A 15,139-nucleotide genomic window follows, 5' to 3' on the forward strand; every position below is an offset into this window, starting at 1 on the left:
TGACGGGCCATTTAGAGGAAATTCGAGCCGAGAAGATGAGACATTTAGGTCGTTACTAAAAGTTTTACAATCACTTTAGCGTGATGTGTCTTAAAGTGTAAAACGCGCACAGATGATCAATATTACATGTGCAGTCTTAGCTTCTCTTGCAGCTTATTAAACTTTGAGACCAATATTGTATGTGAACGATGTGTATATTGATTTAAACCATGAGCTTTTATTATTTCTGTCTTGGCGCTACTTAAGAGTGATGTTGCTGTTGGCTGACTACATCGCGTGTCGCGTGCTGTCATCACCTGGCGAGATCACGTGACTTGAGCTATGGCTGGCTTACAGAAGCTCACCGCAACCTCGATTTCAATGGATAGGAAAGTAACGTGCGGTGTTTGGTGGAATTCGAATTTATACCTCCATAATAGGAACATATGGACGACATCAGAGGTCTTGCAAAACGTTTTTTTTTTTCCCGCTTAGTTTCGTTTTCTAATGTGGCGGGAAATTGTACGTTGGTATAACAGTAAGAGAATTGTTGAGTTCTACAGTGGGGAGGAAGAGTATAGTGTCGCTTAACACAGAGAAAGTGTATTTTGATCCGGGAGAAAGTGTACTTTTAAGTGGGGAATCCGGGAAAATTTCGGGTAGTTTTTTTCCTTGTCGACGTACACACCCTGTTACCAGAATGACATTTTCACTCTGCAGCGGAGTGTGCGCTGATATGAAACTTCCTGGCAGTTTAAAATCGTGTGCCCGACCGAGACTCGAACTCGGGACCTTTGCCTTTCGCGGGCAAGTGCTCTACCAGGTGCAAAGGTCCCGAGTTTGAGTCTCGGTCGGGCACACGGTTTTAATCTGCCAGGAAGTTTCACACCCTGTTAGCTTGTTGATGTACAGAACATGTAATAATAAGTCGATACTTGTACAACTCTAAAGCCAGCAGTGTATTTACAATGTGCAGCCGATATTTTTGTACGCAGGAGTGTCCCGATATTTTGTCCGCCGATACACACTTTTTTCAAGATGTCCAGAGTCGGTATCGACATTTTAGTAAATATCAATCTATTGGATGCTCCACATTATTAAAAATATCCTGATGATGTAGCGCCGACTGCCGTTCCGCAGCCGAAGTGTGTCAACAGCGGCCGTGCGGCCATCGGAGAAGGCGGCGGCAGCCCTTGCAGGCGAGCCAGCCGAGTACAGGGGGCAGCCCGGCCGACGCTCGGCCCTCCCTGCAGCTCGCGTGCGCCACGCCGCAGCCGCCTGCGTGTGCAGACACGGCTGTCGGCTCAGTCTAACATTCGACCTAGTCTCTGCTTGAAGGCACGCGGTTGCTTCCTGATGGTGAAACACCTAGTCTCAGGTCGAAATTAGAAACTACTCGAAATTGTACGTAGACGGAATACACTTTATTTAAATACTTTGAGCACACACTGAAATGTGTTGGACAGTCGCTGGCAGGCGGTAGGGGGCGGCGCTTGTGAGGGTCGCCTGCCCTGGCCGCCCTCTGCCCTGGACGCGGTACAGTGTGTCCGTCAAGTCGTGCGCCCTCTCCGCTGCACAGTGCAGTCTGGCCACACAGCCTGGCGGCGCTCACTCCCAGCTCAGCGACTGCCCCGTCCAGAAAAACACGGCACTGCGGGGTAAACTGCACCAACACGGGAACAGGAATCTAATGTCAGCGTTCCCGTATCCGTTAGAAATATAAAAGCGGATGCCTGTTCGTGTGAATGCGTGTTCGTGTACAACTTCGTCCACAATTGGCGCATACATTCCGTCCGACACGGTTTTTAAACAAAACATAGTGTAGCTGTACTGGAGAATTTGAGCCTTTTCTTCGATGGGGCGCTCTGAAACGCGACAACTCTTGCGACACGAGTAGCGCTCAAAAGTAACGGGGAACTCGCCATTTTGCGTTTCTTATAACTGAGATTCGCAAGACTTTTTTTATCGTTGTGTAGGTAAACATGTCTGAAATTTATGTCTCCACCAGGTAAATGGGATATTTAGTCTGTGGTCACATCTTGGAAAGGTTATTGCTGTGTTACTAGAATCGGCGATTATTTGTTTCATGTAAAACCGGATTATCGCGTTTGTATTAAATTTGGCTATGAGAACGGAGTGAAAGTCATCAAGCTTTTAGAGACATTAGATTTTGCTTTGTCGAATCTACCATTAGTACGGGAAGTGTTTACGACTGGTGTAAATGTTTCTTCGATTTCAACAGTCCGGTGCAGCACAAATTCCTGTCACAAGGTGAAACGGTCAGCAAGCACTAAAAGCTACAAGCTCAACGCCAGCGGCATGACGCAATCAAAAAAAAAAAAAAAACTCTAGATTTGTGGCGGAACAGTTGATGATTTCTGCACTGCGATAACGCATCTGCTTAGAATTCGTTGCGTCTTGTTGCATGTTTCGCTACATACCATACTGTGGTGACGCCCTTGGCTGCACCATCACCCGATGTGAAATTTTGTTCCTAAAAATTACGACGAACCGTAAAGGGCTGTCTCTTTCATACGCAGATGCGATTTAAAATGCACCGCTGAGACAACTACAGGGTATCACAACAAAACTTGCAGAATTGTTTCACACAGCGGAACAAACACTGGAATAAATGTATTGACATGTAGTGGAAAATATTTTGATGAAGACAACATTGGTATAGAGTAATACATAAACCCAGCAATGGATCCATTATTCACCGCTCTCGCTTTCGCTAATATTGTCCGTGTTGCGACCTACGTTTTGTTAACAGACGAGGAAGTTGTATATCTGTACTTAGAGATGCCATTAGTTACCTATGTTTTCTTCCCGAGTGTCGGAAGGGGTTGCTGTAAAGACAACGTAGCATTAGAGGTGTGTTTCTCTGAAGGTCAACCATCGGCTACCAACAGGATGCTGAGGTCACAGGAGGTGACTCCTCGGAGTGAATTAGGAGAAAAAGTTAAAACAGCTGGCAATGAGATGCAGTGCACCAATTTTTAACGGGAAATGGCTTCAGATTTCAATTATGGGATACTGGTATGTATGTGTCTGTGATACGCAGGTTGATCGGTATCGTAGAGGGAAGAGTTCTAGATTTGTAACTCGTGGCTGGGCAGAAGTGTATTGAGGGCTGCTCGCAGTGTGGCGTCTGTGACGGTTTCTTTGATTTGGTGTGTGTGTGTGTGTCTGTCTGTGTAGTGGAGTGAGAGAGTGTCGATGTTTTGTGCAGGAGCCTCTCTCAAGAGGAGAGAGGGAGGAGGCTGATAGAGGCGGCCAAGCAGGGGGCGGCGGAGCAGGTGCGCGAGTTGCTGGCGGCGGGGGCGGACGTGGGGGCGAGGGACGGAGGGTGGTTCAGGGGCACCTGGACCGCCCTGCACCTGGCAGCAGAGAGGGGTCACGTGGCGGCGGCCAGCTGCCTCGTCGGCGCCGGCGCGGAGGTCGACGCCAGGAGCAGCTCATGGCAGCAGACGCCCCTGCACTGGGCTGCACGGTGTGGCCACGCTGGTGTGGTGCGGCTGCTGGTCGGCGCCTCTGCTGACCCCAACGCCAGGGATTGGTGGGGGCGGACGCCGCTGCACAGGGCGGCAGTGTGGGGCCACGCAGAGGCGGCGGCTGAGCTCCTCCTGGCGGGGGCGGACAGGGGGGCCCGGGATGAGGATGGCAGGACCCCCCTGGACCTCGCCAGGAACAACGGAAAGCAGCAGCTGGTGGATATGCTGACACACCGCTGACATACGGCATTCAGGAAGCACAATCAGTTACATCATATGTGTTGGTCTTTCAAATAAAGAATACAAAAAATCAATCCTGTGTTCATTTATTTGTACATACCATTTTGTGCTGTGTATGACAACTCCGGTAACACCGTGACAACTGCAACGACGAGAGATACCTGTAAACTAATGCGAGGAGCCGTTCAGTCTGTAAAATACTTCACGATCAGTTTTTGCAAAAGGTGAGCAACAACTGCAAAACACTCCACTATTACTAAGCACCACTTGTCTCTCCCAAGATTGTCTCCCTCACGGTGTACAACATATGCAAGAAACTTACAAGAACACAGCCGACATCTATCACTACCGCCTGCATTTGAAAACGTCAGCACTCAATCTCTTTGAAGACACGAATGGCGCAATATTCTTGGTTGTCTGCCACATCATGCAGCTGCATTAACGTTCCTTGTTCGAACCAGTCCACTACATTACCCCATTACTGGAAACTCTTTGCTGGCCGCAAGCCTGGTGCTATGTTACACCAGCATATACTGCACCATACTCAAATTACTGGCACACAAGTCGTTCAGTCAGAATGTGTCTTCAGTTGCTTTCTCACGCCGAGTATTCTTATGTATCTCCAGTACGCAAATACTTGCCGTCTTTAATTGCAGCCTCACATTGGCAGCAAGAGTTACACCACGTACTGGACAACACTGCACACGGAACGAGTCACACATCAGGCAGATTCGTAGAGGTCACGCTATCACCAAAAGTAAAATAGATAAAATTCTCTACTTTGGCCCACGAATCGAGGAAGTGCTTCCAACTGTTGGTGAGATTCTAATGAGCGACTTGCCGTTACGTTAATTCAAATGTAGATGTGACTGCCGATGTTAATTATACAGTTTGCCATACTGTCGGCATCTGTATATGTGCGTGTCGTTATTTCCTAACTTTCGTCACCTGAGTCTACGACGTTTAATAAAAATGACGGAACGAACAGTGGGGATGTCAAAAACGAAACGCACTACGACAACTAACTTTTAAAAGACGGTTCCTCTGACAACAGTGCTACACTGAAGCGAATCGCTTGTGGCTACACAGAGGGAAGAGATACATGTCCAGTGTGCACAGATAGCTTCTTATAAAGTGTCAAGCGATGTGAAAGACTCATAAAATGTTGACGTCGAAAGTGAACTGGCCGGATTGAGCGTGGAAGGTTCCATTCCCTATCGACAGCAACAACTTTTTTTTCCAGATTTTAGGTTTCAATGTGAGTCTGCAGCTAAGGGAACAGTGCAGAATACAGCGGCGGCGGCGGCGAGCGAGAAGGCGTTCCCTGCGCATGCGCCGGCAGCGGATTCGCCGCGCGACGTGACGGTGAGTGGCTGGGGTGAGGCTCGCGAGCCAGCCGTGGGGCCGCCAGAGAGACTCGCGCCCGCCAGCCGCCAGCACTCGGCTGCGAGGCGGACCTGCAGCTTCCCCTCAGCCAGCGTCGGCCGCCAGGGCCCACCTGTGGCGCAGCAGGCGGTCACGTGTGGAACCGCTACACTTACACCCACACATTCACACCAGGTTATGATCGGAAACAGGAAACACAATAAATTTTCTTAATCGCGCAGTACAAAAAAGGAACAAGACCCATGGCTTCACAATATTCGGGAAACCGACAACCTCGAACGATCGCCGTTCACAAACTGCCGAATCACCCGGTGGCGCACGGGCTTCAGATTCGGACTGCACAGACTGAACAGAACATCCGTAAGCAAACACCGTCACACAAAGCAGCTACACACAATAAAACATATACGACAGGAAAATAGTGGCAAGTCCCATATGGTCAAGAAATTAAACCAACAAATTAGTAGAGACAAAAGGAACACTCAGACACACTCGCGCACAGGGAGGGACACAGAGAAAGAGAGAGAGACAGAGAGAGAGAGAGAACAATATTCAAATTCGTCGCCGAATACTCTCGACAAGAAATGATCGCCAATGGCGTTGGCAAACGCTACAATGTGTGTGTGTGTGTGTGTGTGTGTGTGCAGTGCCCTCAGAACGTAGAGGAAGAATGTCGCAACAAAACCTGACTAATAACAAATATGTAAGCAAAATATTTTGATACGCCAAAATCATGTCGTTTAATAATCAACAGCTTGCTGATAAATTTCATATTTACAGCGTTGACTTTGCAGATGACAAGCAATCATTGCAGGACAGCACACAGATAGTCCTGCAAAACTGTGTAATGTGAAAATTTCGGTAAGGAGAAAAACTAACAAAAACTTTCTTTAAGCCTCACTGTGTTGGATCAATTAAAACATAAAATACGTTCACTTTCTACAGCTTACAATAACCACATCTCACTCTGGATGGCACAGAGGTGCCGAAACATGTTTGGGTAACAACAAAAATTAGTGTTTCATCATAAAAGGGAACCCGATTTCAATAATATATGTATATATTCGCCGTTTACTGTAAAAGTTACTTTCGCAACTGCAATGTCGTCTTTTGGCTCTGAAAAAGATTTCATCTCGGCACATGTCAGACTTTAAACTCCTGCGACACACACACACACACACACACACACACACACACACACACACACACACACACGTCCCGATTTTTGTAACTTCATGTGGTGAACCGTTTCACCTATTTAAATGCTATCTGTTTTACTGCACTCTTTAATAAATGTACTGTGATGGCGTCTTGGAATTAATTTCACATGGGTTAACTACTCTCACCACGAAATTACACACACAGATCGCCTGCTTGCATCTAATAGCTGTCCGTTCTGCTGCAAGAACTGCCGAAGTGGCCATATCAGGGAGAGACGTACGAAGAACAACCAGGAGGGACTGCGGTGAGTCGGCACATTAACATCGTACAGGAAATAGTCAACTGTAGCAGTCTCGGGTGGGAAGTGTTTATTGCTTTCTTCGGAGTCGTGGCTACATTCAGAAACATGTACTGAGATTTGGTACCAAATGGGGGTCATGCGCGTAAAAAAACGTTTGGAAGAAAGGTAAGGAGTAAATATTTGTACAAAGAACGGATGTTGAAATATTACAGCAATGAAACAAAAACGAGAGGAAAAAATAAATCTTTAGTTGCAAAGGACATGTGCAATTTACAACAAGAAAATACAGCTAAAAATATGTCAAAGGCCTTAGGGCGAAGACGAGGTGATACTTCGTAACAATAAACTCCTTTCTGTGAGCGTGACGTCACAGCTGCTTACGTCAGGTTCATCTGGGCTGTCGCCAGCGGGCTGTTGCGCATGCGCAGTTGACTCGCCAGCGAGCAGTACCTTCCCCCGCCCCCCGCTGCTCGGACTGCTCCGGCCGTTAGCTGTATCGCGCGCCCTGGCTGCCGCATTCGCGCATGCGCAGAGTTATCAGAGTAGTTGTTGCCGTGAAAGGGGGGGGGGGGGGTAGTGTCCACGTGACCCGTGCTTGCGTTCAGTGATTTCGCTGCTTCCTCTTCATATACAGCTCCCACGTCAAATGAACACACAACGTATTTCTGTGGCGAGGAGCTATCAAGCGTATTAAAATACATTTGCATATTTATTGAAGGCAAAATTATATTATTAGTTTCAGTTTTCTGGATTTTATTTCAATGTTTTTGGCAGTCAAGCATTCCCTTTGCAGAACTATGAAGTTATTGTTGTCAGTTTGCTAAAGAAATTTGGCATTGTTATTGTCGCTGAGGCCGTCAATTTATTTGAAACGAAGTGTTTCGTTCCACAGCTGTTCGTTGAATGTAAAGTGCACGTTTTCATGTTCTGCCATGTATGGCATGATGTCATAAAGAAGAAAAAAGATGAGATGCTACAGTACTGCTACTCAAAGAAAACTTACGCCGCAAAAACCACACCGAAAAGCTTAATGTCAGGTGGGACCTACTTAATTGCGAATCTGGACAGTGTGCACTTCAGACTGAAGTATTCACGTTAGTAAATGCACTCGGAGTATCCTCTGACGTCCTGTTTCTTTTTGTGCTTTACACACACAAACATGCGGCCTTCCTACGTCACTGCAGCTGCGCACGCGCAGTAATGCCTGTTTTCTGGCGCTCTCTGGCTACTGCTAAGCCGAAGATGTTTGTGACGGTCTCGGGATAGTTTTGCGAATGGTGGTTTGAAAAGTGTTACTTTCAAAGTAAATATGCTTCTACGCAGGATGAATTATGTTACGTGTGGGAAAGTGGGCGGAATTCCTTAAATCACAGAGCGTTTGACTCTCGCTTAAAACTGAACACTTTCAGGACCAACCACGTAGAAGAATTTCGAGCCCTGAAGACCAGACATTTACGTCAGTATTTTAAATTTACTGGCAAATTTGTGCGACGTACCTTAAAGTATAACACACGCAATAAACGTCGATATTGTATGTGAAAGCTTGGCTTTTCTTGTTGCTACACTACATATTTTAATGTTAACCCCTAACTTTTCCTATTTGTGTGTTCGCCCTACGTAAGTGATTGCTATTGGCTTACCATATAACGCGTCCTATGCTCTGAATGTCTGCTGTCATCGGCTGGCCAAGTCACGTGCCATGACGTCGCAATCTCGATTTCAAAGCTCCGGAAACTAGGGTGCCGTGTTTCGTGCAATTCGAATTTATAGTTTCGTAATACGAAAATATGCACCGTATATGTTGCTGCAAATCAAAGGCCGTTCCAAAACTTCTCTCCCCATTCCATTTTTTCCAGGAAGTTCCACGGCAGTGTATAAACCGTAAACCATTCAAAGGATTGATAAGTTTTACAGTTCTGAGGGAAAATCTACGGGAAACCTACCGTCACTTAGCACGGAAAAAGCGTATTTTCGCTCTGCAAGAAGTATATTTTATTAAAGGGGATATCTGAAAAAAATCCGGGAATTTTTTTCCTTGTGCGTGTATAGACCCTGAATTAGGAGTAAAAAAACAAAACAAAAAAAAAAAAAAGGTGAGAATCCTGGAGGCCAAAGAAAATGCGTGACCTTTAAGAAGCAGCAAATACACTTTCCCACAACGTGAGTAAGACATCGGGTAAAAATTATTCTCTGTATCAGGAACCTGGCTTGGGCACGCTCTGCCCCTAAAATCTCGGGTAAATTACTCTAAAAGCTGACTGATATTGTCGTGTTGGTTGCACTAGAGATGGGAACGACAGGAATTACAGAGAATAAGTACCATTCATTTCATTTACCACTATTATTCATGTCCAACAGGTATATTTACCGGTTTCCGCTACTTGCAGAAGACTCCAAAGCTTGGAAGGCTTCGCCGTAAAACACGTAACGTGGTAATTGATGCACTCGATGTCCCCGGTCTGTGTCTCGTATTTGTTACATTAGAGGTTGCTGTGGCGTGACTGGGAGATGCGATATCTTTCATTTCGATAACTGTGTGCTCAGATGCCGGCAGACGAACCCGTTAAATACTTCGGAGCAGACTGCGAATAACGCAAACAATAAACGTAGGTGACTGGACGATTAGTCGGAAAACAGACTGCGCGCTGCTAAACAGAAAGGCGGCAGCTGAAGGGCGTGTTGCACGATGCCACGGAAGTAGCGACAAGCGCGTGGTAACATTCTTACTGAGAGTGTGGCTCATTTCCAGTGTAAGGGGGGCCGTGCAGATCCTGATCCGCTCATTCGAAATCTACATCTACATGACTACTCTTCAATTCACACTGAAGTGCCTGGCGGAGGGTTGATCGAACCACCTGTAAGCTACTCCCCTACCGTTCCACTCTCAAACAGTCGCGGGAGAAACAAACACTTACATCTCCCCGTGCGAGCTCTGACTTGTCTTGTTTCATTATGAAGATCATTTCTACCTGTGTAGGTGGGCGCCAAAAAAATATTACCGTACTCTGAGGAGAAAGCTGGCGATTGAAATTGCATGGGAAGGTCCTGCCGTAGCAAGAAACGGCTTCGTTTTGACAGCACGTTAATCTGGAATCTCGACACGCCGTTTTAGATCACTGTGTAGTTTCCCTCCCATGTCTTGCGATCCTGCTGACATATTCTGGTGTAACCGTGCGGCAGGGACATTGTAAACGTTGTAATAACCAACTGCAGACTATATCGAGCAACAGTTGGTCATTTTCAGAGTTCTTCTTCACTATTGCGAAATTAGTGGGGGGAGTGTCACGGATACGATACCGCAGATGGGGTGGCAGAGATTAAAACAGTGGCGCTTTTCCGTGCGACGAGATGTTATCCGAAATTTCAGTCACCTTCTTTAAGATCACAATACGAAAATGTTTTGCTGCCTTGCACCACGTAGAGAAAACTCTTTTGAAAGCCTTACTGTGTATTTCTGCAGGTTTTTTTGCGACGTTGTACCAGTAAGTACGGATAGTGGAAGTGCTCTCTGCACGACAGACTTTGGTGACGTCACAACACGGACAGCCGCGAACCATTCATCTCCGAGCTTGTCGTCCTGTTCTTCTCACCTATATAATACATTTAGTACCCTGAAAGATTCACCCTTTTATGACGAAAGCAAGACTTTTTGATTCTATTGTGTGTACCTTTTGTTATAATATAGTTGTGCTACATCTTGAAGACACACAATTGACGGACATCTGCCAGACCATTTCTTACGCTCCGGGTTAGAAGCGCCAAACATGTACTTTTTTCCCCGCTCTATTCCTGCCTCGACAAGCCGGTCACGTGACCTGTGCTGGCTGCAGGTCACCACTGCTGTAACGTCTTCCGTCTCGAAATTCTGCTGCAGTCTGCTCCGTATTGAGGGCGTATATACAAACTACAACTTACAACGGAACAGTCCAGTAAGACATGTCGAAATCTACTCTGAAAGTTTTTACAGAGGCAGAAAACAACGAAAGAAATGGATTGCCAAACTTTTAGCTGCTAAGGAGCACTCCAAGTATTTTGCAAAAAAAATGTTGGAGTTACGGTGCACACATTTTTTCCACGCCGAGAGCGGCTTACGACAGCGGTTTGTACAGCCCTGCCCGGCTAGCGCGCGACTCGCAGAATCAGACAGGCAGCGCCGCGCAGCGGGATTGTCCGGAGTTAACAGACAGCAATTCTGAGCACCTGAAGCCTGGCTTACGTTGTATCTAGGAATCCTACATACTCGGTTCCCTAGACAAACAGTCAAACAACTCGTACGAGTGAGTTTCATTGCAAAACACAATCACAATTACTCAACGTTGGTATGTGTCACAGGAAACGTGCGGCATTGAGGGATATCAGTCTCCTTCATAAGAGACAAACAAGTCTGTAAGTCTGTGCTACGCAGAGGCAGCCGCCGCCGAAGCCGTGGTCCGCCTCCAGTCGGGGGCGGCGCCGACGCCGCCTCCACGCGGGGTCCGCTGGTGGCGCGTTGTCGTCCTGGAGGGAGGCCGTTCTCTCGTGTACGGCTGGAGCCGTCTGTACGGAGGAGAACTGCCTGTGAACGCTGCTTTACTGGTTTCTACTTTCTGGAGCTAATACTCGGCACACAGGATACAGCTCCGTCCTGTTACAGCCGCAACGCGAAACTTTGCTGTTCAGTGAGGATTATTTTGCGTGTCAAGCGCACTGTTCTTGACGGAGCATCCAAAATGGCGCAGGGAAGCGAGAATTTAAGTGTCTCAGTTTGTACGGAAGCGTGACATGTGCGGAGATCGTGCACTTTGCAACGGAATTGCATCTCCATCTCTCGTTAGCACTGGTCCAAAATGTTCCTCGTATGTCGGCTGCCGTCTTTCCCTGGCTTCTCACTACCACTGAGTGAAAATTTATAAACAGGACGCCAATTACCGACATGGGGCATCACCTGAAGAGCGGGCGACACAGCTAGCGTTTCCACTACGTAACGTCTAGGTAACGTCTAATCGTCATATTCCTTTTTGTTTCTTTTTTTTTCTCTAAAACATAAATGCTGTAGTGGCAAAGCGCCCGCTTCGTGATCCAGAGAGAGCGGGATCAAATCCCGTTCAGAGCACAACTGCTTCCACTGTGATTTTTAACCGAGCAGTCACTTCCTCAGACGTTGGAGTGGCCACGGAAGACACGTGGTTGGGACTGCACGCTAAACTGCAGGTGTCCACTTTGCGATCGGGTGACAGGGGAGGGCCAGGGAAGCGCCAGCAGCTGCAGTGCGGCCACCAGAGAGACCTGCAAGAGGCCTGCCGGGCGGCTTCTCTCCCGCTCGTGCTCGTCAGCCCGTCTGCCGCTGTGGAAACCTGCCTCGAACTGTGCAGACAACGGTCTGAATAACTTCATGTCGACTGTTCCACTCTTGGACGTGTATCAGTGGCTAGCAGAGACAGTAAAGTCACGGCAGTGTCTGATGTGACAGCACCGCAGACGTCGTCCCAACCACAGTTCACGGAATCCTCACCGTTATTTCGTATTTCTTCTGACGTATCGACAGTCTCAAAGGAAATGTCGACATCATTCGAATGAATGTCAAGGAAATCAACTAACAAATGACAAATATGCAAATCCTCAGGAGAAGTAGGTGATTTCGGCTGGAAGCCACGTTGTTCGTATTTCATCACTGCTAAATTGAGAACGTTAATTCGAATCCACATTATTGTGAAATAGGAACAAAAAAAAAAATCTTCTGTTAGTAGGCGTGCCTTACGGAACCTCACTAAATATTAACTCGACTTCGTCTGTATTGTCAGTAGCTCCAAATACTGCAAAATACAACTGATAATTTGTAATACATGTTTCTTGACTGGCCAATTCCAGAGAATAGTAACAGTGTACTATAGTGTCTGAGAAACCATCAGGGAACGGTAACCTGAGATGTCCTTTACAAATTACAGTCGGGTTGTGTCGTGTTTCCTCTTTATAAATGCACCGCCGATGTCGGCTGTGTTGCGCATGTGCAGCCGCTACAGCAGCAGTAGGGGTGTACATTTCTACCGCCGCCTGGCACGCAACGCATTTGGTAATTTTCAACGATTTTTTTAAATATTTGCAGTGCCTCTTAGCAGCCAATATTTTGACAGTGCATTTCTTTCGTTGCCTTCTTCCTGTGTAAAAAATTTGAGGGCTAGATTTCGACTTGTCTTATTGGAACATTCCTTTGTTAGTTTTCTTCATCACTATATGAAAGGAATAAAAAATTGTAATCCTTATCTCCTTTTCTAAACTGACCCATCTAATGGACATTATAAAGTTGTTCCACAAATCGGCGCGATTCGCATCTCTATGCCTCCTTCCAAAATCATTGCCCACTATGGGACAAAAGCATCTACTTTTCACCCAAGACTTTTCGTTGTTTTACGAAAGGCATTCGATACAGTTTCGCATGGCCGCACAATCAACAAAATAACGAGCGTACGGAATACGAGACCAGCTGTGTGACTGGACAGAAGAGCGCCCAGCAAACGGAACGCAGCGTATCATCCTGAACGGAGACAAGTCTTCGGACGTACGAGAAACTTAAGCGGGCATTACACGAGGATTCGCAGCGAATGGTACTTGTCTAGCGCGACAGCCATCTAGCGATAGAACGGCTGAAACTACGAAAATTAGCGGACAGATTATCCGCGCGTCAGAGTAGAAAGCACTGCAGTGAATCCGCGCATGCACATTAGGCAGCGGTAACTCGCGCATGCGCAGAAGGGTGCTAACCGCGGGACGACGGCGCTCCTGACAGCACATTCTTCCTGATGTTGCCTATGTTGCGCATCGACTACTCGGTTTGTATATTTTGCTTATTTCTTCGTAGTTCCACACAACTTCTTCCCGTTTTCTCGATTGATCTGTGTTCATTTTTTCAAGGCCTATCCACTGTGCCAACTTGTAAATAAATCTGAGGGGGCTGCGATGGGGAGGTTCCCTTGTTAGTACATATTCACATTTGTTTTTCGTGAATCGGCGAGCAATTACATGACACACGGTGGCGAGAATTCCTCGGCGTCTTTGCAGCCTCTAGAACTCATACAGAGACGTAAAAGTGTAGTATCGAGGAGAGGCGTGTGTTTCCACTCGTGGCTGCGTGTCTCTCTCTCGACTGTACACAACTGTGACGTCAAATCGTCCACTCACGCGACGCACTTACACGAGCACCGAATGTTCGCCGCCACGTCTACATCTACGCCCCCTCGATACGCTGCAAACCAGTGCCAAGTGCACGGCAGAGGGTACTTGGCACGGTGACTCACTGCCGTCCCAGTGAGGAGCGCAGTGCGGCCGTGGCGAGTGCTGAGGCGGCCGGCCTGGCTCCGCCTCCAGCGACGCACAGTGAGCGGCTGGAGAGCGCCTCCAGACTCCTCGCTCGGCCAAACTTTCCAGTCGGCCACTCGTGGGAGAGCTTGCGTCTCTCTTCAGGCGTCTGCGCATTGAGTTTCTCCAAAACTTCCGTGACACTCTCCCGTGGGCCACACAAACCTGTGCTGCCCTTCTCTGTACACGTTCAGAAGCCCCTGTCGCTGCTGTGTGGTGCGGGTCCCACACGCCTGAGCGTCATTCTGCGAGGCTAATCCCAAGAGTGAGGTCTGCTCTCTGTCTGTCAGTGCAGCACTCTGCCTGTGTGGCAGCTGGCCACGCCGCTGTGAAGAGTGCGCCACGCGCTGTGTGTAAACACGCGCACGCCGCGCTGAGGCGCTCAGTCTCGGCTCGGCAGCCGTTGAGGATGGAGCTGCCGAGTGCGAACTGCGCGTTATTTTCGAACGCAAAGAGCACTGCTCCGGTTGAAATCCGTCGCCAATTGACGGAAGTCTATGGTGAGGCGTGTGTGGATGTCAAAAATATTCGTAAGCGGTGTAGAGAGTTTGCAGCTGGTCGGACCGAAATTCGCGACGAACAAAGGAGCGGGAGACCGTCAGTTTCTGAGGAGGCAGTGTTGAAGGTCGAGGGAAGCGTGCTTCGAGATCGGCGGACCTCCCTGGATGGTCTCTGCACGTCGCTTCCTGACGCTTCCCGAACCACCGCTCACAGAAATTTAAGAGAAACGTCGAGCTATCGGAGGGTGTGCGCAAGATGGGTGTCACGCGTGCTGACTGAGGACCACATGCGGCAACCAGTTCGAATCCTGCCTCGGACATGGCTGTGTGTGATGTCCTTCGGTTAGTTAGGTTTAAGTAGTTCTAAGTTCTAGGGGACTGATGACCTCAGCAGTTGAGTCCCATAGTGCTCAGAGCCATTTGAACATTTTTTTATAACAACGCAAATAAATTTGAATGTGACTGTTTTGTGAGCTCGTGTCAGTTCATTCACTTTTAAGAGTTCTTTAATCATGAAAGCATTAGACGTGAAAGTAACAAGAATTTCATTGTAAGGAATGCGGTTACCGTTTTGTCAGGAGCCCGTTTGTCATATAGGATTAAGCACGTGAGACTTCATTCGACAATTAAAAATTGCCGACACCAACGTAAATGGTTATTTGTGTGTTGTTAACCGTATCAGGTTGTCCGGTTCTATATCTGAATGTTTGTCTTTTCTGGAAGGGATATATATATTTCTCTTTTTT

The 15,139-nt window shown here is 47.6% G+C and overlaps 1 protein-coding gene across 1 annotated transcript; it reads left to right on the forward strand.

The window, feature by feature from the left end:
• Positions 1-3,007: 3,007 nt before the first annotated feature.
• Positions 3,008-3,713, forward strand: LOC126108368 (GA-binding protein subunit beta-1-like). The gene is made up of 2 exons (XM_049913582.1): positions 3,008-3,018; positions 3,212-3,713. The coding sequence occupies exons 1-2, from the start codon at positions 3,008-3,010 to the stop codon at positions 3,711-3,713; spliced, it is 513 nt and encodes a 170-aa protein (XP_049769539.1).
• The last annotated feature ends 11,426 nt before the right edge of the window (positions 3,714-15,139 follow it).

The sequence above is a fragment of the Schistocerca cancellata genome, chromosome 11 (assembly GCF_023864275.1).
Source record: "Schistocerca cancellata isolate TAMUIC-IGC-003103 chromosome 11, iqSchCanc2.1, whole genome shotgun sequence".
Taxonomy (NCBI): domain Eukaryota; kingdom Metazoa; phylum Arthropoda; class Insecta; order Orthoptera; family Acrididae; genus Schistocerca; species Schistocerca cancellata.